The sequence below is a fragment of the Wyeomyia smithii genome, chromosome 2 (genome assembly GCF_029784165.1).
Source record: "Wyeomyia smithii strain HCP4-BCI-WySm-NY-G18 chromosome 2, ASM2978416v1, whole genome shotgun sequence".
In the NCBI taxonomy this organism is placed as follows: Eukaryota; Metazoa; Arthropoda; class Insecta; order Diptera; family Culicidae; genus Wyeomyia; species Wyeomyia smithii.
The window spans coordinates 194,146,091-194,170,931 of NC_073695.1; the positions used below are offsets into that span (position 1 = coordinate 194,146,091).

The 24,841-nt window shown below is 38.6% G+C and overlaps 2 protein-coding genes across 6 annotated transcripts in view; one reads left to right on the forward strand and one right to left on the reverse strand.

Annotated features, from left to right (window-relative positions):
• Positions 1-22,003, forward strand: part of LOC129724075 (zinc finger protein jing homolog) — a 283,694-nt gene extending 261,691 nt beyond the window's left edge. For 2 of the 3 annotated variants that reach the window (XM_055678683.1, XM_055678682.1), the window contains exons 2-6: positions 1,662-2,581; positions 2,651-5,790; positions 5,857-5,998; positions 6,070-6,247; positions 9,487-22,003. In XM_055678683.1, the coding sequence (XP_055534658.1) occupies positions 1,882-2,581; positions 2,651-5,790; positions 5,857-5,998; positions 6,070-6,247; positions 9,487-9,964 (4,638 nt within the window). In that variant the 5' untranslated portion in view covers positions 1,662-1,881 and the 3' untranslated portion in view covers positions 9,965-22,003. Of the gene's footprint in view, positions 1-1,661; positions 5,791-5,856; positions 5,999-6,069; positions 6,248-9,486 lie in introns of all 3 variants that reach the window. The other variant, XM_055678681.1, reaches the window with a different exon arrangement.
• On the reverse strand, positions 21,744-24,213 carry LOC129724077 (peptide deformylase, mitochondrial-like). Of its 3 annotated transcripts, XM_055678686.1 has the most exons (4): positions 23,926-24,212; positions 23,769-23,861; positions 23,314-23,707; positions 21,744-23,257 (listed from the first exon to the last, which is right to left on the reverse strand). In XM_055678686.1, exons 3-4 carry the CDS (start codon positions 23,689-23,691, stop codon positions 22,934-22,936), a joined length of 702 nt encoding a protein of 233 aa, XP_055534661.1. In that variant the 5' UTR covers positions 23,692-23,707; positions 23,769-23,861; positions 23,926-24,212; the 3' UTR covers positions 21,744-22,933. The 3 variants fall into 3 exon arrangements, with proteins under 3 accessions (XP_055534661.1, XP_055534662.1, XP_055534663.1); XM_055678687.1 differs by having other exon boundaries at positions 23,314-23,697; positions 23,769-24,213; XM_055678688.1 differs by lacking the exons at positions 23,769-23,861; positions 23,926-24,212 and adding an exon at positions 23,745-23,763.
• Positions 24,214-24,841: the final 628 nt, after the last annotated feature.

The following is a 24,841-nucleotide window of genomic DNA, read 5'->3' on the forward strand; positions in this document are numbered from 1 at the left end:
CTCTGCAATTAAAACGTTATAACAATATTTTAGATGATGACCTGGTAGGACATTTAAGGATCCCTAAGGAACTCGGACTATACTCCGATGTTAGAAACATAGAAGATTGGATGACATCGAAGGTAAACTATGAACTTCAAAGAAGTTAAATTAAGCCGCTATGAATGAGAGTCAGGAGGCCCGAGTCTGCTGTTTTATACTTTAGGGTCTAAAATGGTTGAAAATACTGGAGCCGGGGTGTTTGGCCCTGGAATCAGCAGAACTATATCAATGGGACACAGTCCAACGGTTTTTCAAGCAGAAATCCATGCCTTTGTTGAGTGCGAAAATATTTGTTTAACAAGGAAATACAGATTTGCAAAAATCTGCATATATTCTGACAGTCAAACAGCTTCAAATGCACTTCAAGCTTTTAGATGTAGTTCGAGGCTAGAGTGGGAATGCATTCGTTCTTTGAGACAATTAACCAGTAGGAACGAAGTCATACTGGGTGCCCGGAATTGTGATCCTGGTAAGGTATTAGACTTCATAAAACCAGTCGATCCTAACTGGGACCAATACCAAATCAAATATGGGTCATACTACAATACTCCTAATTAATGGACGCAGTCGTGTTCTGGCTCTACAGCAGGAAAAAAATTCTATGGAGAATTATCATTCCCTGGATTTTTTTTTCAGTTTGTGATGAATTTTAAACTTCAAGCTTAGCACTATTTGTTTTACTATAGTTTTCAAGCATTTTTTCTGTGTCCAGATTTCATCTATTTCCTAACTATTAGAGCTCTGGTGAATTTTATGATTTTTGATATGTTAAAAAAATAATCTTTGTAACTGTTACTGTGTTTGATTCTCTAATGAATGTTTTCGATTTTCTCAGCAATGACGACACGCATTCAAGCATTTTTTGGTATAATAAAATTATTACAAAAAAACAAGCCATTTGATGACTGTTATATAATAAGCCGAGCGTGCTTTTGAATCAAAAGTACACAAAAAATAGTTTCAAATCTTTATTATTCCGCTCGAGTTTCAACTGACGGTCATCGCTCATCTGTACCGCTTTTTCCGGCCACTTCGTCAGCCTATTTACGACCTTACACCACCGCTGGCATGAATGGCGTGTCTCGCTGATTTACTATTATTATGGCATCTAGTTTACACGTTCGTCTAAATTTAAACAACTCCACAACAGCTTCGCAATCCGGTTCCTGCTTCGAAATTAACCGGTAAACCAGATCGGAATGTGGTACGGTGAAGATGTCAAAGCAGATATGGCAAAAAATTATCATACGAATCAAGGCACACATAGGAAGAGAAAAAAAAGATAATCAGCCGATTCAAATTTTCACCGCACTGTCCTGCTGAGAATATTAGAATAGAAATAGGCGTAAAAAGACGGCTGAAAACCAGAATGGGTCATCTAATCCTCCCGCTTGTCAACGCTATAAAACAACTTCCAAATCGAGCCGAAATATAAGAACTCGACGTGAGTAATAAAAAATATGGAACGTAGGCGGTGGATGACCCGTTATAAACGTCCCACGCATTTCCGGTGTTTTATCATGCTTAGCGAATGCTCAAAAACTTGTCTGTCATATTGCAATAAATAATTATATCCTTCATAAATTATTAATTGCATTTTTCTCTGTTTCTCTTTGCAGTGGTGTCACGACATTAAATTGTACGAACAGTACAACATTCAGCGAAACTTCTAATCCAGGATCTCCGTGCGAAACCCACGCCAGTGGTGACGATGTGCCACAGCAACGGATCTTTCGTAAGTTAAGGACAGTAATCAATGCAAAGACTGCCGCAGGCTGTAACACCAAAAGTAACGCACATAGTCGAACAAACGTACCATTCGCGATCTTTTCACTGCGAATGGCTTCCATCAGTGCAAAAATGGCACCACACACGCAGGCTGCCAATCTTACAATTAAACAGCAATATCAACCCCACCAGTGGCCATGGAGTACCAATAGCAATAGCAACAGTAACAATTCCACCACGAGCAATAGTACAGCCAATAGCAGCAGTAGTCTGCCAGCTTCCGTCAATACTCATACGCAGACACAGCCAGCAAGTAATGCAGCTAACTCTGTCATATCACCATCCATAACGGTTACACCGGTAAACAAACTAAAACGCCTTCAGCCGGTTCAGTCGGAGGCATCCCATGGTGGTAGCATCACCCGAAGCAATAGCACCAATACCATAGCAAACGGTGCGAAAAGGATTCGAGCAACGAGTGTTGAAAAAGTTAATAAATCGGTCGGCACCAACACCACCAATCTCAGCGGACCACCGGGGCTCGTAGCCGTAGGTTCCAGTTTGGCTGCTGCTACCAGCAGCACCACAACCAAAAAGCTAACACAGATGGCTATCGTCGCCGCCAGCAGCATCAACCATCAGCAGCAACACCACCTCCACCACCAACAGCAGCAGCAGCAGCAACAACAACAGCACCAACAGCAGCAGATCTCAACCGGCACGACCACAACAACCATCACCAAGAACACGAGAAACTTCACTGCCACGCCGAACGGAAATGCCGATCTTAGCAACGCAAACAAAATAACAGGTTACTTCAAGTCCCAAATGAAAACCACCAACACTTTTAATAATCTAAAGAAAAATATTAAAACTATAGCGGGACGAGCCACGACACTGAAGACCACTGCCACAGCTTCGGCGACATCGACGACCACAGCGACGGCAGAAGCGGAAGCAGAAATCACCACTACCACCGAGTTGATGACAACAACTTCCACCGTTCTGCAACAGAAGAGCATCATCAAGACACCGATCAAGGGCTCCAGTGCAAGTCTGGAGAAGTATCTCAATCTCCTGCAACAGCAACAACTCGTAAAGCAGACAGATTTGGACGTCCGAACGCTTACTACTTCTATTTCTCCCACAACCTCACTGAAGAAGGTAGAGCGAAAAACGGCGCGAATAGCACCGACCGTTTCAGTAAACCGTAAGGTCAGTCATTCAACGCAAGGTGGCCTCGGAGTAGGACAGCCCAAAAAGCCCATTACAATAGCTCCGAGAACGGCTGATCCTAAACTGGGAGTTAATTTCAACCAGCAGCAGATGGGGGCCACTAACAGCAACAGTCAAACCAAACAGCAGGAACAAATTGTCAAGTCCCAGCAACCTACGGTTCTGCTTACGGCAATACGTATCCCCCAGCAGCAGCAACAGTCCACTCAAACACAAACGACGCAACCACAATCCAGTCAACAGACACCTCAACAACCACCACAGCAGCAACCCCAGCAGCAGCAGCAGCAGCAATTTAAGCAAACAGTACAACAACAATCTCCAATCAGTAGTCCTCCGCGTACACCAACGAAGTTGGGATCGGCCGTATTTCAGTTTCACCCGCAAACTACAGCTGTAATGCCAAATCTGGTCCAGATTCCTAATCTGGTGCCTACTCAACCGGTGTCCTCGGCAACTAAGCTGAACACTGTTTCAACAACCGTTTCTGCAACAACTAGCAGTCCAAGTCAGTCTGCGAACTTGCTTATGAACAATGCAAGCCACGGTTTGACGGCTGCTCGTTTAAACAACGGAACTACACAACTATTCATGAATGGAGCTGTAATCAAACTGCACCAGATACAGCAACAACAGCAAGTTGCTGTTTCGTCTGCCCAGCAAGTACCAACCAGCCAGCAAAATCTTACCATGGAAGCTACCACCGTTAACATGAACCTGAACGGACTTATCTCGAAGCCGCCTGCACTGTCGGCAACGATGCCATTATCGGCCACTGCCACCATCGGTACAAATCAGCAACCACAACAGGGTAAGACGTTTGCCCTTCATACACAACCATCTGCACAGTTGTTCCAGCAAACAAATGCAGCCACCGCAGCCGCTTTTGCACCTCAGCAACTGTTTATGACTCCCACTGGAGGAATTTTCCTCAATGCAGCTGCCCTGCCAACAATGCTAACGTCGGGATTGACCGCCGCCAGTCTACAGCAAGCTCTCACGCAAGCTGCACAAGCGAATGTTCCGGCACTTCACCCACTGCAGCCAACTCAACCTCAGGCAACTCAGTTACCAAACATCACTGCCATCATCCAACAGCAACAGCAGCAACAGGCGCAGCAAACTCAGGCACAACACAATTTCCATCAGCTGTTGGCGAATATCCCACAAGCAGTTCTACAGAATCTACAAGCCACTACCAAATTCGGCCAAGGTCCACAATTTGTTCCTATTCCATCTCACCTGTTCCTTAACCCGCAAACCCCCGCTCTAGCCAGCAACGGTTCGTCCGCCTCCCTCACGAACCCGATAACGATCTCAACCTCAACAATACCCTCGGGATCAACAACCGTAACGCAACCACTCTCTCCGCCTCCCCTGGTCGCCACAGTCTCAACTTTCTCTACCACCACCAAGCCGATCATGAACACCTTGAACAGCCAAAAAATTATCATTGCTTCGGCCACTACCGGTACAAGCACTGCCAAAGCACCAGTGGCAATCAAACCAATCTCTTCGACGGAGCCACCTAAATTGGTCCCGGTACAGATGAATAAACCGTCGATCTCTATCGCTCCTGTTTTGACAAATCCTCCAAAACTTGTCACACCATCCGCGCCTGTCCCCAAACTGGTTCTGTCGGCCTCGGTTGCCTCCAAAGCTACATCAACCACTGCTCTACCAACAAAAGACCTGCCGAAACCGTGCTTGCTCTCACTGGAACCACCAGCACTCGCTCCTGCCTCAATCCCTGCTGCAATAAAGTTGCCTCTTCCTGGGCCACCAATCAATACTCAACGAGCCATCGATAACAAATCTCCACCAGCGTTGAATCCACTCTCACTGGATTGCGGAAGTAGCAATGATAGCGGCTTCGTAGCCAACTCTAGTGATACCGAAGACAAGTCCCTGACAATCGATCTCTGCTCTCCTGGAACGCCGGATTTTTCACCACAGAAGAAAGAAGAAGAAATTACCAAATCCGTCGAGCCACCATCACCCGATTCACCAACTGCTGAACCGGAAGAAGAAACTGAATTCGATTCTAAAGACGATGAACCAACCGAGCCAGAACTTCCGGAACGCCCACCGCAATCATCCCCTCCTCCGTTACGATTACTTCCGCCGACCATTGAAACCTGCCTGCTAGAAAATCTAAGCCACAACAGCTCCCTACCTCCCAGCCAGAAGTCACCTAAAAGTTTAATCCTGGAGCAAATCAAACTCAAGCTGCCAGACAAACCGGACGATCAACCACAAGAGTCGATGTCCTCCGATCAGGATTCAACTAGCCAAAGCCCGCTGGACGAACAGCAATCATCGATGGCGACTCCGTCAGAATCTCAACGGTCTACAACGCCTATCGATCTCTCGCCACCCAGCATCGACACGGACCTCCTCGCTACACCTCCCCCGGGATCCGAATGTGCAAAAAGTCCCATCCTATCACAGCCGAAAACGATTCGCTTTCCGGCTCTGAATGGAGCTCATCACAACTTTGGACGCAAAGGTTTCCGCCGTCTTTCCGACGGTCGGCTGTTTGGTCTCTGCTACTGGAACAACTGCGACGCCCAGTTCGACACCAGCTCGAAGTTGCTGGACCATCTGCAGATCGAACACGTCAACAGCCAGTCGGGACCATTCGCTTGTCTCTGGGATGGGTGCAAAGTACACAACAAGGAGTCTTGTAGCCGCCGGTGGCTAGAGAGGCACGTACTGTCGCACGGTGGCTCCAAACCGCACAAATGCATCGTCGCTAAATGCGGCATGCGATTCGGGTCACAGGTGAGAATCGGAATGATGTCAGAGGAGTAACTCGCAGATTCGCTAAACGATGTTTTTTTTTTTCAGTTGGCATTGGAAAAACACGTCAACAATCACTTTAGCAATTCGGATAGCGCCGGTTCCAGCAAGCGATCTTCGGACCCACCACTGCCGAAAGTGCTCCGGAAGACCGGTAAAAAACTGCGATACCGACGTCAACCATGGTCTGGTAAGTAACTCAGTAGCTTTCGTGTGTGGCTGCAATTCTAATTGATACTATTACCTCTCTCATAATCACAGCCCGACGGTTTGATTTCTTCGACATTGGTGTGATGGAAGGCTTACAGCATAGACTGATTTTGGCTGGCAGTGTGGCCAGTGCACGTCGTGGCACGGTAACCTTCCGTGGACAAGCCGCTGGACGGCGAACGACCAGTACGGGAACGGAAGTTTTCGTTAAGTGGTACCCGAGAGAAATGTAAGTGTTAATTTATCGTTATTAGATCCACTATATCCTGCAAAGAGTTAGGCCGTGGCAGGCCTGGATGTACTTGCGTTTGTCAGAAACATTCCCCTGTGACGATCATTGTTACTAGGTTTTAAATAAAAAGCAACAATCCAATTAATGCTTAATCAGATATTGTGGCACGTTTTGTATATAAGAAGCAGATTCATGCCTTGAGTCATAAAGTTGCTTGATTAGTCCTATGATTCAGGACTATAGAATTTTCCGAAACGATGGAATGTATTTTACGTTTACCATCTTTTATCACAAGAACAACTTAACAAGCTTAACACTTGCAATTCAAGAAAGGATGTAAAACAAGTTTCGGCTATATAATCGATTCATTTCTATCTGTTAAATGAATCACCTTCAACGTTGATTACAATTGCATACAATAACCCTTAATCTGTCCATAGAAAACATCTAGAAACGTCCACACCAAAGGGACAACACACCCTAGGTTTGCACATAAAAAACCTAAAATCGTAAGTTTTTCCACCGACGCTCCGTTTGATCGGTAATCTTCAATCCAGAGGAGATCGAAACGTCACTGAAAATTATGTCTGCAGTGTATTCGAAATGTTTTGTTTATTTTTACACTTATATGATGAAATTTGTATTTTTTACATTACTACAAAGAAACGAATGACATAAAAAAAGTTATTTTCTTCCTATAGGGCAAGGTCGCCTCGCATTGAAATCAATTATGTTAAATTCACTTTCGAAAACGAGTATGCCAATAAGTTGCCACATCGAAAACCTCAATGACAGGGATTTTTTTCTTTGAACTAATCACTAAAAAAACAATTTGAAAACTAGGAACTTTTCTTTGCTTTAAAAAAACTGAAAGCTCAAAGTTTTTTCTTCCGAATATCCAAAAACAATTGGTGTGGCCCGAATTCATTTTTAACGTAAACAAACAGTTACTTTCATAATCTGGTAAGGAGAGAAAGAGTTCATTTAGCATGAGAATATTTATTTCAGGGTATATTTGCAACGTAGACCATTTCATTTTTCACTATTATTTTCCGTTCATTTCAACAAAAAATCGAAAATGATTCTCCAAACAAATTCATTCTTTTTTTTTTCATTCTTCCAAACACGCGTTTCAAGCGAATTATTCGTAACTGGACTGTAGTACGGGGCCAAGTCCATAACTTGTTGTCTAATAGTGTTTATAAACTTAGGTCACTATAGCAAAATTGTTTGACGAGTGAAATTCTGTAAGGCACTCACCTTGATTGTTGATATCAGAAACTCTCACACATTGAAAGCGCAGTCGATAATGGAAGATTGAATTTTCCTCTGGCGTTAATCATGTATAGATCGAATCTTACATCGACGTTTGTATCTTAACACATAATTTTTCAAATTCTAGGAAGAAGGACCCCGCAATGGAAATTTGAATTAATAAAATATAAATATCATAGTTTATTACCTTTTCCTTTGATACTTAAAAATGCTTTTCGTCACGCTATAAAATTCAATTATATGCAAGAGCTCTCATCAGAAAAAACATGGCGTACTTCACTGCGTATACTTTTCCAAAACGACGATCTTCAATGCTGATTTCAAGTGGCGATCTTGCCCTGTGTTCTCCAGCTCTGCTGAAAAAAGTAACTTCTACACTCACTTCCTATGCTTTTCGCATGTAAATCAATTATTCGTCAATTCTTCGAATGAATATCGTCGGAGTACAAAACTGGCAGCCAATATGGCCGCCAACTGCTGTTGTGAGCAGCATACCGGCTGCCATTGGTGCGCTCCGATGAGATTCACCCTAATTGCAGTTCTTCGTGCAAGCAGATAATCACGGATTCAATGTTTTATGATTTGAATTTTTCTGCCAACCAATTCTTCGAGTAACAACCCAAGAAAAAAAAACCTAATGCAAACAAAGTGATTTTCTCTTCAATTTCGCCACAGTAAAACCAATGTTGTAAGAATGTCTGACGTTTTTCTATAGGAAACATTTTCAACTTTTAGTGCAATGTACATTTGTAAACTTACTTTTGAAACAGTATTTACCGTAATTTTGACAGGTCTTGAGTTATATTTTTATGACCCCCCCTATTTGTTTGTGTTGAGTCAATCGACACATAAAAAAATGGTTACAGCGCAATATTTTCAATTAGTGCGGATTTATACGATTTGGTTAATTGAACAATTTGGTTCACATAGACTCAACGTTCACATCAACTTGCTTTTGCTGAAGCATTGCATTAATACAGGAGTGTAAAACAGTCACTGTGCTTCGATGCAATTTTCGAATGATAGAAGAATTTAAATGTAGTGAGGCAATAATAAGGGGCTCAGGATCAAACTTTCGGAAATTAGTTTGAATCCATCCAAGCGTGATAAAAATAGTCTGACCTTTTTGTTTATTTGAAACAGATTTTGCAGTCAACTAGTAGTAAGTAATAAAAAGAACAGTTTCGAAGTTGAGTGCTTACGTCCTGCTGACACTATCAATCTCTCTCGAGCCGGGTTTCGGACATACGACGATAGTCTCTGGCTCATTAGACGAGCATCGTATCTTGAGACCAGCAGGGTAATTTCGAGAGCAAAACCATTTCTGACCAAAACTGTGTGCAGAAGAATTATAAAAAGATATCTCATTCTCAACATTCAACCAAATCAGTCTTTTGCTGTGAAAAGATCAGAATGAGGGAAACGAATTTCTCTGAAACTTTTTTTCTGGGATTTTTCTGTTGACGATACCGGAAGGGGTTTTTGGCGAATCACACCGGTTTGCGCATTTTAAGGAACTTAAAAGGGGATGTTCTTTTGCATAAAACAAATTGAAACTTTGATTAATGCTGGGACACTACATGCGGGTTCTTGAAGGCGTTAAATTTATTTTTTATATAGTAATGACAGCTTGGTTTGGTAAAAAATAGAAACATCGCTTTCTTATTATGGTGATAATTGGCATATCAGATAATCACCGAACCGAGCTGGCATTTCAAAAACTTTTTGAGGTGCATTTATCTGCTTGCATTGCGAAGGAAAAAGGATTGGAAAAATTGGAAACATTTCTCATACATATAATTTTATTCATGCCGTCCACTAGGCAAATGATATCGAATCTCTCCCAATGACACACAATTCCTTGCCATTTATCCTTGCGAACAGCAAATACAACTTTTTCTTTTATTTTGTCATGTCATTTCACTCAACGCCTAACGGATTATTATTTCTGCTCTCCACAGTATCTCCGACGATTGGATCCCCGAGGCGGAAGTAACTCTCACTAGAGAAATTTCGATACAGGAGCTCAGCCCGGACCAGCGCTTCGAGCTAGAGGCGCAACTGAAGACCAACCGAAAGGCAAATGCTGAGCTTCTGTCCGATCTGCATGAGCTAAACCTTAAACTGCAAACGGTTGCAGACGCCACCAGCAGTAGTTGTTGTAGCAGCAGTAGCAGTAGTAGCCGAAGCAGCAGTAGCTTCAGTTTTTCGTCCAGTGGATGTAGCAGCATGAGCACACCCATTCCGTTCAACTCCAGAACGGGACCGAAAAAATTACGCAAACCTTCAAAAGATTCCTACACAACATCATCATCTCCCCTCTCGTCGGTACTGTCGTCTTCATCGTCATCGCTGCTCTCTAGTGGAAGCAGCAACAGCAGCAGTAGTTGCAGAAACAGCGGAAGTGCTAGCAGTTGCTCATCCTCCACATCTTCCTGACCTACAACATCCAAGGCCGGACCGTCGTCAACACTACAGCTGATGATTTCCGGCTCACTTGCGCAGAAGCGCACCCGGAGGGCCCTAAGCTGCCTAAGAAGGTGCCAAGCGACGGCAACACCAGCAATGCAAGCTGTTTCCCGCGGCCGCATTTCCAGCAGAGGTCAAACGTCGGCGAGCAGGAAGCTGGACTTTTAAAACGACACCCCCTAATCCTTCTCCTAAGTGTACAGTTGAGTGTAATAATGATGGTTTCTTCGAGTGGTTCCCAACTCGACCAAAATATTGCGAAATAGGGAAACAAATTGTACATACAAAAAAAAAATCATCTATCAAAACCACCAGGGCCCGCCTAGGGAGAAAAGCTATAAATGCTTGTCCAAAGTTGTCGTTTTTCAGGAGATAGAACTTTGCTCTTGTTTTTTTTTTTTGCTACTGAGCAAGGAAGATTAGGCAACAGGAAAAAAAGACGAAACACAAACATAACTGCCGCCATCTCTAGCGATTTCGATCCTTCCGTTTATATATTTTAACTGTTTTTCACTTCTGCCTAAAATGGAGATATACGAGGATTGGACTATTTCACGTTTAGGTAAATTTTTCGGTCTGCTTAGAAACCGCTTGTGGGGAATCAGAAGAGAGCGCCGTGAAATTTCCCCCGGCATGCGGAAAAAATATTTAAATGTTTAGTTGTAGTAGTCCTATTTTTTAGCCTGAGAAAGCGGAAACGCGAAGGCGAATTTCGCTTAGTGTGCGCCAGGTAAGGCGCCAAGGCGCATTTTTAATTGTATACATTTTCTAGGATAATTTTATGCGTACTTCGCGCACAAGCAAATACTAGAGCTGTAGAAGAAGAAGCAGGCAAAGTTTAGGGTTAGGTAAAGCGAAATTATTCGAATGAAAGGCGAGCGATTCTTTGATCTCAGTAAGCAGACAGACAACAGCAGGAAGTAAAAAGGGAAAGCAAAACAACATATGCCGTCTGGATGTGTGTTGTTTTTTTGCTTCGTGAACTTTTGAAGTAGCCTATTCAACAACATCGGCTTAGCATAACACCTTCACAGAAAGGTACTGATTTTTATTTTCTAGTACGAGTGTGTTGATGTTTGGTAGAATTTTGCAGTAGTATGAAGATTTTGTGTCTCAATTCTGAAACATTTATCAACTATTTTCTTTTGCATCACAAATACATTAAATGTAACACTGTATTCAAATTTGGTTCTTCCTGTTAATAATTCGTAGACTAAAATTTCGTACCAAAGTGATGTTCACGACCGTTTTGAAAGAAAGGATTTTGGATCTAACTGGGGACAACTGAAACAAAAACTCTGACTGTAATCAAAGTTTGATATGAGTACCAACAACATTAGATTTCATATGGCTAATATCCATTCAAATCGCATAGCTTTTGAAAAGATCTCAACCACGTTCAAGGTTTAAAATTAACTATAACTCCTGTTGCGATAAAGTTTCGAGCCATTTTATGATAAAAATTTATCATTCAAGATCACGATTGCGGACAATTTGTTGGAGAGATGTTGCGTTTTGATTGAAATACTGTTTTCGACAAAGTTGCTAAACATACAGTTCAGGAGAAAAATAAAATAAATTAAAAAATTATATTACAATTTTCATATTTTGATCAAATTGTACAACTTTGCTGAAGACACCATAACAATCTAACAAGTCATATTAAATGACGAACTAAAATTATAAAATGACATTGAACCCCAAATTCAAATGTTTCGAATTGTAACAAATGTAAATACTTTGATTTCATTAGTACACTATTCAATACAATTGGGGTGACAAAAAGGATGTGCTCTGTTCAACACTTTCAATAATCTGACATTTACAAAAAAAAATCGAAGACAACTGCTTTACACCATTTCTCCATTACTACTGCAAAATTTTACTATTATAACAAAAGTGCCAATCCCTACAATTAGATAATTTAGAATTAACTTGGCTTTCTCGAGTTGTTGCAACTTGAATTGGCTTAACGTTGGTATTAATTTACTGTACATAAGAACGAAACCAAACTGTGTCTAGATATGAGCTCCTGAATAAGTGGGGCAACAACAATTATAATCTGTAAATAGCAAGCACACATATTTTGTTAGACACGCAGCCGACTTCTAATACTGTATAAAGAGGTTTTGTATACACAGAAAAAATGCATACAACGCTACTCCGAGACGTTATAATTCGGAGCGGTATTCACTTGCAAACCAAAAAAAGAATCAGTCAACACATAACAATCTAACCAAACCTTTCCGTTTTATAGAAAACGTAGCAGAAAAAAAACTTGTACAACCGCATATCAATACCAACGTTCGACCGATCCTGGTGCAGTAAACAAGAGCCACGTTGGCGCTCGGTTTGCGTAATACATATTCTGCAAAAAATGCGTACGCACTTTTTTTGTGTTTGAGCTTTTGTTTTCCCTTCTCATGAGTGCTGCCTCTAGTTATCAGTTTTAGCGAAAGGACTATATACTATCAACCTAAGCCCAAGTGTAATCAATCAGCCCCAAGAACGTCTTTCCAGCAGACGCAGTCCCGCGCTGCATCCTCCGTATGTTCGTAACTATTTATCTACCGTGTATTGAACTTTATTTCGCTAGAATAACAGAAAACTGAAGTATAGGTTATTAGCCGTTAGATTGCTTAAGTGGCGTGAAACAAGTGTATCCTTCAATAAATGTGTTAGTACACCGGATGTATATGGTAGAAAAGCAAACGACCACATACACACGCACCCACGCAGATCATAAACATCATTAAAACAAAAGAAACAATCGAGAAATACTAGGTGTCTATGTGTAAAACAAATAATGTTACGAAAATTATAAGTTAGCGAATCGATAGAAAACCCCGCAAAAAATCAATTTAATAGAAAAGTCATTTGTCTCACAGTTGTTTGTCTAATATTTAGTAAGAGAACGGTGAGATTAAGCTTGAACCAACACACATACACACTCACTCAAACACGCGTAGTAGATGAGACGATTGAGGTAACATTTTTCGTTGTGATTAACTGATTGCAATTGACTATGAGTTAGGGGGGAAAAACGAATAAAAAACAACAGAAACCAATTTCTGTCGAAAAAGATCACTGCCAAAACAAATGACTGATTAAGTGATTATTTAACAGTATAAAAAAAACAAGCGAAACTTATTAAAAAGATGAGCAAAACTTACGTGGCAATACGATCCACCTTGCTAGGAAATTTTGAAATTACCTATAGAAACGACGTGGAAAATAAGTAAACCACAGTGGCACACACGCGCGCGCAAACAGGAATGGTTAACAATTTGCTGTCAGTTTTTGATACTATTCATCCGTTCAGCTATTCAGTCCAGTATTTTTTTCGTTAACCGAACGCTTTTTTCACAAGGAACCGAAGCATTAGTCAACTGAAAAGGATCTGCGTGACATAACCAACTGAGTGTATTCTTTTCGAGGCCTAAAACAATGATTTTGACACTGCCATATAAGGAAGGGAAAGCGATAGTTTTTAGTCAAGTTCCAGGTGTCTCCATCGCAATAAGTTCAAAGTCACCGTCACATACACACACACACACACACACACACAATCGATACCATTTGGTTTCAGTGAAACTACCCAGCACACACACATACATACATATATGTAATCAAAGTAAAACGAAGCATAAATACAAAACCGACTGCCATCGCGAACTGCATGCATGCATTTTTTTCTCTCTTGGATAAGCAATCACACCTGAGTAGAGTGCTGGTCACTCGTCATAGTTTACAAATTTTCGAATCAACCTTGAAACCCTTTCCACGCGCTAAACGGTGACAAAACAGGATTGTTGGCCAACCGCGACAGCAAATGGAGAATTGAGTAATGAGTATTCGCTTACTTTTGGACTGAACAAAATTTTAGTTAAATTAAAATTTCAAGTAATGGAACGATCAACTGAATTAAATTAATTTTTTATATCGAATGCTATACAAAATATTACTTTTGATTTTCTTAAAGTAAGAAATTGAAACGCAGCGAGAAAAGCAGACTTTTAGGTTTAGAAAAACAAAAAAAAAAACAAAATTGTTTTCTTCTCGAAGGAACTTTTGCGTAAGCGACTGGTTAGAGTTTTAACGTCCCACCCACATCTGGCCGCGGTAGGCGGCAGCGTCCGAAGCGAGTGAACATTTCGAACAAACTGAAGTAGTAGTGTGATTTTCTTTCTTTTGCGCATAATAAGAGTCCCTAGGGAAAATTTAGACAAACTATGCGTGTACAAAACAAACAAACAAAATTAAGGGCAAGCAAAGGAAAGGTTTGAACAAAAAGTCAACTATACAATACAACATATTTTGCCGTGTGCAACTTGATTTCTGTCAACCGTTTTTTTTTTTTGTTCGATTTGTGCTTCTTTCTTAACATCTTAGGTTTTTTTTTTACTTTTTTAAGCTAGCCTGTAACGATTCTTTAGCTGTATATCTAGTAGTGTAAAATATTTTAGTTATACTTGAAGTTCTATTAAGTTCTGTAGTAAATGTTAAACTGTAATTAATTTCTAAATTCGCTACTGGCCCTAGCTCTGGTACGCGACAGTAACGATAATAATAATAATAACATTATTATTAGTAATAACGATAGTAATAATGATAATAATAATAGTGATGAAAATATTCGATAAACGACTTGTGTTTTTCTTTATTTTGTTGGAATAAACCTCTAATTCACGGCTTTTCTGTTGTTTGGTTACGTCTCGTTATATTTCGTTGTTCGGCTTTTTTATTTTTGCTCCTTTGCAAGTAACAGGCGCATTATCCGTTCTTATGGGTATTGGTCTTTTTAAAAAAAATTTTTCATTTATATGAAATCCATTGAAACAAATCTATTCGGTTATTCTGTAAGCACTTGTGGAAATATTGATTTGGATGGAGTTATTCTGACATCAATTATTGCTGTTATGCGTAAATACACAGTGAGGTTAAGATAGCTACAACAAATCTTACCAGGAAAGTTTCACATTATTACATTGCGAACAGATGATTTTATTTCTGTTCGATTTCTAAATTACCATCACCGGTTTAGTATTTCCAAGTGCGTTTTTCAGGCTAAAAACTGGCCTCTGGGTACGTTCCATTTTCTAAATGTTACATAGCCCTCGAACTTATCTTTGATTTCCCTGTTTTTCCGGGCATATGAGTCAGAGTTCGTAAAACGGATTACTAAAAATCAAAAATTTGAAGTTTTTCACCCAGCAACTTAATTCATTGAATACGTGTTGTTATTGAAAGAACCTATGCACTGAATATGATAAAATTTTCAGAATTGGTACTTATTGAAGAATAATATTTTGAGGCATTAAAAAACATCACGAGTATTTTTGACATAATTCGACAACATTCCTGAAAGCTTTAAGTCATCGTTATTTTTTTATAACCTATGCTATTTGATTATGTTTAAACAATTGGTATCAACTCAAACATACTTCAGCCAAAGATGACTAGAACAAGATACCTGACTCTTGCAGAATTCATCGGACATGATTGTCGCTGCGCGTGAGCAAAAGTCGAACTAATTTATACACTGTTAATATGATGTATACTTAACGTCAAAATCAACTGACTACAACGCCAAGACATGACTGCTGAAAGGTGAAACAATTTTTTCAGTATCCATGTGGACGACTGTACGGTACTGCCATACGAAAAAATATGATAATGTGTACGAATGCTTAGTTCTCAAACATGAAGCTTTCCGGAAGAATCAAGAATTATCGGCGCATCATTTAAAATTAAGCGTAGGTACCATCAGAAATTTTCTGATAACCGCTTTGAGCTCGCTATACAGCCAAGTTTTCCACTCTTGCCGAGGTTAATAAAGCAAAAATCAGGTGCCCCGGTGAACCTGACCATATGCACAATGGTTCTGAAACCTGGCTTGCGACATATCAAACTTTAAGTTTTGGTAGAATGGGACCTAAAAATAGATATAACCCCTCAATATAAACCCCCACTCTGACAGTCAATTTCACACTTTTCTTTTCGTACTTTGAAGTGCAAAAAATATGGCAATAGCATTAAGCGCAAAAAATGACAATATCATTAATCTGCATTTTATCTTAAGCGTCAAGATGACCAAACTGCTACACCTTTTTCATATACAATCTTGAACAGATCAACGATCGATGCCGGACTATGCACGATAAATCGGTTTTGCTCATAGTGACAATTTTATGAGAATTTAAGTCATCAGATGGCAGCACTAACCGTCGGAAATCGGTCGTGTTCAAAATGTATGAAAAATATGGAAGTTAGGTATCTTGTTCAGGTTATCTTTGCTTCAGCACAACTTTGTTTGAATGATCATGCCTTATATATAAAAAATTCCTTTTTGGAGAAAAAATGAAAAAAATCCAAAATTTAAATAATTTTGAGTTTTAACAGTATTTCAAAGCGTGTAACAGATTATTTTAGACGTCATCAACATCTTAAACGTCATTTCGTCAATTTTTCAATCATCATTCGAATTACAAAAATTATGAAAAGCTCATTTTTAATGCAGGATAATTTGATCTGCCATTACCAAAAATGCATAAATTTTAATCTATTTGGTACATTGTAGAGTCGAAAAAAAATCACAGGAGGGTTGTGTGCAAAGCCACGACCGCAAGGTTGAAGTAGAATACTTTTACAAGAAAGATAACCCGGCTGCTTGTGTGTCAGTCATTTTTTCTAGTGAATGACCGTTGACTAATCAGATCAATTGAATTTTGCGCTTCAACAAGGATTGACTATTTTCAATAATATAGTAAGTTACTTGTCATGATTGGGGCTTGACAATTTTAAATTTCGGTTATGCGAAAAAAGCTGATTTAACACTTCATACTAGACGGCTCATGTGTTATCAAAATGAGTCAACTTTTCATTGAATGCATTTACTAGTGCCCGCTATCGCACAGACACTGCATATCACTAAAGTGCCTCACTGCATCAGCTGCTATCGATGCTGATACCCGCTGCAACTGCTACGCTGTCCGTAGCCATGCCACAGTTGTGGTCGCTATACGCTGCCATTGGTATCCGCTGTCCCTGCATCAGCTAGCCAAGCTGCTACCGATGCTGAGATCCGTTGCAACTAGTGCGCTATCTATCTAAGGAAGGACTACTGTCGCTGTCTAGAACTATTATGAGCGGCTTCGGCTGAACAGACTCTTATATAGGGATGAAAAATCGATGATTTTTTACTACTACCGATAACTATCGATAGCCATTTTAGTCGATATTTATGCAGACAAATAGTACATTCAAATTTCAAGGTCTATGTTTCTGTCGACTGTGCTTGGGAAGCAATCATATTAACGACTAATCAGATCAATCCAATTTAGCGCTTCAACAAGGATTGACCATTTTCAATAATATAGTAAGTAGCTTGTCATGATTGAGGCTTGACAATTTTTATATTTTGGTTATGCGAAAAAATATTTTTTCTAACTCAGTTCAGTTTTTAGCTCGAAAAGGACCTTGAAGGTCACAATTGGCACAAAAAAAATTGAAGATCGATCTGTTCTCTAACAGTATTAAAAAGTTTCATCGTTTAAAAAAATGCATGCATGTGAATGGGTTAAATTAAATCAAAATATCGCGATGATAACACTGGTCTAACTCTCTAATAATGTTTTTTTGAGAGTTGATATGTTGACAACTGTGCTCAAATGTTTTTTATATTATTCGTATAACGGTAATAACGATCGAGATCGCTTGTCATGATCCCTGCAGAAAATTGAGGAGAAGTTTCAAAGAACACTCCATACACAGGCGTCAAAATTTAACATACCACGCGCATACTGTGACTCCCTCTATTTTTGTAAGTGAAAAATTCCTCACAACATCCTCGTTCTCACAGATCTACTAATTTGATGTCCTGAAGGTGAAGCTTGTTTGGAGCGTTTCTATGCCAAATGATCTATTACTCATCCAATCTTCTTGCTACCGTATTTTTCAATTAATTTCTGTTTCCTGCTGGAAAACCACAGATATTTTACAGAAAAGCGTATTTTTCACAGTAAACTAAAAATTTCTAAACTTAAAATTAAAATGTCCCAAAAAGGATGCATTTTGAAATTCATAATGCATCATTGGAATTTGATTTTTCTCTACATAATTGAAATTTGTAAAATTGTGTTAAACTTAACTTTCAGGTAAAAACTTGTTTTTTTTTATTTCTCAATCCAGGTCTTCTCATCAAAAGTTTTGAAATAATGGCAAATTTCAAGAAAAAATAAATTTGAAGAGAAAATTCAACCTTTTTTGGATTTGGTGTATAATTTAATGTTTATTTTCTCTCTGACAGTTTTTCTACATAATCAAAAGTTTATGAGCTACAATGCTTTGAAATGATAACCTATGCCGAAAGGCATACGCGCTTTTAGAAAATTACTCATAAATCTAAAAAATTCCTCCTGTTAAAAATACGCAATTTGGTAAGCAAAATACGTGTGCAAAATTTCATTCAAACTAAACGAACTTGATAATTTTTTTTTGCAAATTTCCAGATCATTTGGCATGAAAACGCTCTTGGTATATTTTGTGGAAATCTTTTTGCTTATGTAATGTAATAATATGCTGTTAGAATTTACTTCAAACGAAAGTCAAATTTGGAAAATTTTAACTTTCCCTGAAGCCCTTACATTTATGTAAGTAACAAATTATTGTCCTTTCCATCTTCATAATTTATGCCCTAAAAACTTGCTTTGGAAAAGTGTAAAAAAAACTTCGATGTAAAAATACAAAAAAAAAACAGATTAATTTAGATTAGTTTCCCTTAGATTGATTGTTAAAATAGTTGGAAAAATTGTTTTATCCTGTATCAGAATTTATGGCTAGGTTTTTTGGTATACAAACGCTACATGATTTATTTCAGCGTTTTGTATTTTTATTATTTTTTATCCGTGCTTGTGTTAGCCCTTCCTTATTCAGCTTAGCCTTCTCTACTTCATTGAAGTCAAAGTAGCAATTTCCATTCACAGTAGAGGGTGATTTTAGTTACTCTGGTCAGTGATTGTGAGCAAGCTTGTTATTCTCCTCAATGTGTGGAAAAAGCAGAGTGAATATTCACCGCTCAGTTCTTGCCCAGCATGTGTATCGCGTGTAGCAATTTTCTTCTGCTCTGTGCTGTGTTCCTGCTGCTCGCAGAAAAATTAATACACTCGGTGCGTACGCCACAACTGAGCAATCACTCTAGTGAGAATATACAGAAGTACACCGCAGCGCGCACTGCTGAGATAAATTCGATAACATTTGAAGAGCAACCATGCATGACGACCGACTGGATTATTGCTTTTATAGCAGTCTACCATTTGCAAAACAAAACCTATCAATTCGACAGGATTATTTTAGATTTCATGAGAAAATTTTGAAGTCGTTTTTTCGTTCAATACATTTCATATTTTACACATAAAAAAAGTTGAAGACACCGGATTTGTCGCAAGCGAGAATAGACAATAGTCGATTTGTTTTCAAAACAAACCTTTATCATTGAACACCTCGTATTGAAACTTCACTAGAAGCCAGAAAAAAACTAATGAACGGCAAAACCAATCGAAGTTTCAATCTGAAGTACTCAAAACTAAGGGTAATAGGCTCTCTCAGTAATTCACTAAGTTGCTTATGTTACCCCTCTTCCCAAAAGTTGACTTCTTTTCAAAATTCACACAATATCTCACTAACGCAACAATGTAACTACCAACAGACATCCGAGTTTAGCAAAGACGAAAAAAGAGCGATAAGATTATCAGGACACATATAAGCTGTACATACCTACTTAAAAGCTTGAAATCGATACAATATACGCAACATTTTTCCAAGTAGTAATAACAGTAAAAGTGATTCAATAACTAATAAACAGAGAAGAATGACTTAATCAACAAGAATATGCCTATAATTATTTAACTAGAAGTGTATGTGTGTTTGTAACAAAAAAAACGGAAATTAGACTACATATATCGATGCAGGTATCAATGCAAGCAAAAATAAACCATTAAAAAAACAGGATCGCGATGATCTAAAGAATAGATTACGTTGATTTTTTTTCACGACATACTTACGCACAGTCAGTAGAAAGATCGCAGCATCAATGCAATGCAAGCCGCGAGGCGTACAATGTACAGAAGACCGAGTAGAAACCGCAAAACGCTAGTACAGACTGCCAGTGGAGATAATTTTCATAAAATTTGAAAGATACACCGAACTTTTATGAATCTTATGAAGACTATTTAGGTCAGGGAGTACAAGGACTGGTTGCTTCTATAGTGTTAAGACAAAGTGACAGTTGAACAGTGCCTACTTTGTGTCTAGGCCAACGCACAAATTCGGAATTGCAGCTGAAAACGATGTTACAGTAGAAGATGTATATAGATTCAGAATCTGACGCTTCGGGCGTTTAGAAAGCCGCTCATTTGAGCGGAATTTCGGTGGTTTATGAAATAGATATGAAGGGAAGGCGGAATGAGTTGAAAAATAGGACCGATTGCAACTTTATTGCATAATCAGTTGTCATTTATCTCAAGATACGTCAATATCAATAAGACACATGTTCAGTAAAAGGTTATAATATCCAAACTTAGTGTTAATTATTCTATAATTCAAAATGATTTTAATTGCGATTAACGATATTAGAAATTGCGTGGAATAGATGAAACAGATTTAAAGACCGAAGTGGGGGACGAAATGAAATCGCAAGTAAAACTTCTACGATATACTTCTAATCTTTGATGGAACTAGATAAATTATTTACCCTGTAGCAAACAGGAAATTTAAGGAATGTGGCAAAAATACATAAAAAAAAGTTACTTAGCTTAATGTAATTAAATTTCATCTCTTCTGCCTGTTTCGTCGGTAACGAGATCTTTCGTAAATACCGCAACTGGCAAGTTCTCGATTAACGGGCGGAAAGAGATAAATCTCGAACCAGAATGGCATAAGCATTTTTTGTAGTAGGTGTTGTTTCGTATCTAGGGGTCAGCGAAGAAAGGTGATATGACAAGTAAAATCTAGTCATATTGTAGTGTATACTGGATCGTAATTCTAATATCGTATTCTTATCAATTTTTCGTTTAAATACGCGTCTTTCAACTGCTTTGAATCAGCTCAAGTTATCGTTTTTACGTCACCTTTTTCGGTTGGGAAAGATCACATTGACTGATACGACATCGCTCAAAATTTTGATCAAACAGCAAACAAAATTAGGAGGAAATGCAGAAAAGTAGTGGAAAAGAGGACCACAGTTTGGACATAGTTTACTATTCAACAAACACACAAGCGAACACACAGAAGAACAATATTAAAATCTACCGCATCAAAAGCAAAACGTTCATCAGCAGGAAAATTTACACAAACACTTTCACCCAGAAGCAAAAACAAAACATTTTGAACAAATAACTACCTCATTAATTTTAAAACAAATGTCAGGAAAAATCAGCGACAGCAAAAAGCAAATAACGGACAGCCGAAGTCGATGGAAATTCAGTTGCTTGCAAAGAAAAAATAAAATATAGAAACCATACGTTCAGATAAAGTCCTTTATCGAAGTATTTTGTACGGAAATCAGAGAAACGACCATTACGCGCAGCCACGAGGAATTTCGGTATGAAGTATACAATTTACAGCGTAATCTTGAAACCAAAAACAATAGCATGTCCATGCGAAATCGGTTACTTTCAAAGCTGCCGTTATGTGTTACTATAAAAACAACTGTCTCATATATTAACTTTTCTTTCACGAGCATATGTGTTCTATTTCTGTTGAATTCTAGCAGGAATTGTCCTTAATGCACCCGTAAATATTACGATATAGTTTTAACTGTTGTTCGTGACAAAAATTGAACAACCGCATTATGAAAAAAAATGAAATCTAAACACACAGAGTTAGTAGAAGAGAAACAGAAATCAACTGATGATGCTTATTAGAGTATAACTGGACAAAGCGTATTTGAAAAAAAATGTATCAGTATGTTTAACGGTAAAAATACGGAAAATATATTACAGCAAAAATTAATCTTTATTTCTCTTTCGTATGGTAATAGCCCAGCCCCGTTCTCTGTTGTCATCAAAAATTTATTCACAAGCTTTAAAAATCTTGCATTTCAGACCTTTTCACCCTTTCCCGGGGAAAGAAATCAGTTTTTAGCTCGAAAAGGACCTTGAAGGTCACAATTGGCACAAAAAAAATTGAAGATCGATCTGTTCTCTAACAGTATTAAAAAGTTTCATCGTTTAAAAAAATGCATGCATGTGAATGGGTTAAATTAAATCAAAACATCGCGATGATAACACTGGTCAACACAGGGGCACCAAAACTCATAGGAATTGTTGAATAGCTATAATCTTTCATTTTTTCCGGTTTGAGTTTGGAATTCACTTTTTGTTATCTTGTTGACTAGTGTAATAATTCACTGATAATTGTATTGATATTGTGCTTACACAGCTACTACCTAGGTACTACCAAAGGACTTCAAGTTTGTCATACAAAGTTGTTCGAAATTATACTTCTTTATATAAAATACAGGCTTACGAAAGAAATGTACCTAAAAGATAATTTACAGCTTTGACTGAGAGAGCGATAACACATTCTATTAGCTTTCCATTTTTAAATTTTACATTGTAGCACGTTCATTGCAACTAAAATGCTGCTCTAGTGTTTATCAAATAAAAATTTTGGCGAAAAAACGTCGCTCTACCAATACCTACCCAGTTTTATAGTCTAGAGGTTTATACAAAACTCATAAAATTATTGCAACATGTATCACGAATAGGTAGATGGCGATGGAGTTAGATAACCAAATCAAAATCGATCTGAATAATTTAAAGGAAAGGAAACTTCGAGTAATACCATGTTGTTCTGGAAGAGTTCCCTGAAGGTATTTTCTCTATAAAACATTTACGATGTAACTCAATATTTTTTTCTAATTCAAATCAGTCCCTTCGCCTAGTTTATCATTTTTTTGTGGAAGAATATACTCACCCTACCACGTTTTTCATTTACCGCTTGCCAACAGGTACACGTGAATGTATTTCGTTTCATTAAATCCGTGTAGACTATACCATCCAAGTGGTCCATTTCATGCTGGGCAATCCGGGCGTTCCAACCTTTCAGCGCCAGCTCTTTTTCAGAACCATTTTCATCCACTCCCCGTAATAACACTTCCGAGTATCTGGCCACCTCACCGGAGTAGCCTCGCACGCTTTGGCATGCCTCGGGAAAAGTTTTTTTCTCGTAGTTAAGTACTTTTAGTTCGGGATTGATAAAGACCTGAAATAAACCTTCGTACTAACGTAACAAACAAAAACGTACAAATGTTACCTCACCGTCAGTGGTAGTGTTTCCATTTCCTTAATCTTATACTCGGCAGACGTATATTCGTCCTTTAATTTCTCCTTGAACTCCATCACAAGTATTCGCAGTGAAATTCCTATCTGTGGTGCGGCTAAACCTACACAGCTAAACTTTCGCATCACGTTAACCATGCTTTTTATCAAATATTGCACTTCAGGAGACTTTGCCATTTCGGGCGGGACCGGATCAGCTTTTTTACGCAGAACCGGATCACCAATCTGCGTTACATGATCGTACGGTGGCTCGTTCGCCGGTGCCGGCTGCCAGAAATCACGATACCAACGGCCAAATGATGAAGCCACTGGCACTGAGTTGGAAATGTTACGGCGTGTTACTTGAACAAGAAACATCTTGACCTTAAAAAACCTGTTTTAATAGGATTATTTACTTAATAATAATGTACCTTTAAATTGGTAATAATATGTACCTTTAAATTGGTCACACTCCAAAACTTAACCCTACTTATCCTAAAGATAAAAACAATTCTAGTAGCTCCATCTCTAATGCACTAGATGATACACTGTAAATAAATGGTACGATTACTTCAAGTGTTTTTGCACTTGACTCAATTTGTCACGTCGCACTGCAAATTGAAGTGATTTAGTGTTGATTTCACAATGATTAACACTTTCCAATGAAATGATCTTGTGTTGAAAGCGGTTCAATGGAAATCACCATCATATTATAATTAATATCTCTTGTATTTGCACCACTGTTTAAAACAATTGAATTAGAGCTGCACTTCCAATTGACAAATGTCAAAAACATAAAAGGAAATAAAAATAGTGACGGTGGCGAAAGGTGCAAACAGCTCATTTTCCCAGAGATTAACAATTTGTTTGAGGGTAAGTTTAATTGAATCTTTGATATTAAAATAATAATAAAACAACTCTTCTACAGATCCTGAAATCGATTGCACCGACACAGTGACAGAGATCATTTTGTAATCAAATTGAAAATCTAAAATAAAATATAGTTTAAAAATCCAAAAAACAGGTTTACTGACGTTTACGTACAACATAAGTGAAGCCAGCATTAGCTGGATCACTGGATCAATTTTACATGCAACTTGACAGCTGATTCATCGAAACACGAAAAAAAGCAGTGTTCATACGTGCATACAGTATCGGTGTTCAGCGGCAGTGAGTTTATGTGTTGTTTTCGAGTGATGTATTTATTGCACATAACGTCGAGTGCTTTGCTTGATGAATCAAAAAATGAACGCGTTGCATTATTATAGAATGTACACAACTTTTATTCTTACCGATTTCGAACGGCGGTGTTTCTTGCAGGCAGGTGACATCGCGCGATGATTCAATGATTAACATCTCAACGTATGTGTAAATGAGATAAAATATCAACGCGACTTTTGAACCTTTACAAAGCTAAGCTGACCTTTTTTTAAATGATTGAATTGATTCGAGCGCATAACTCTGTACAACATATATTATGCTTCGTTCGTCATGCTAACACTTCTGTGTGAACAAACCTTCAAAAACA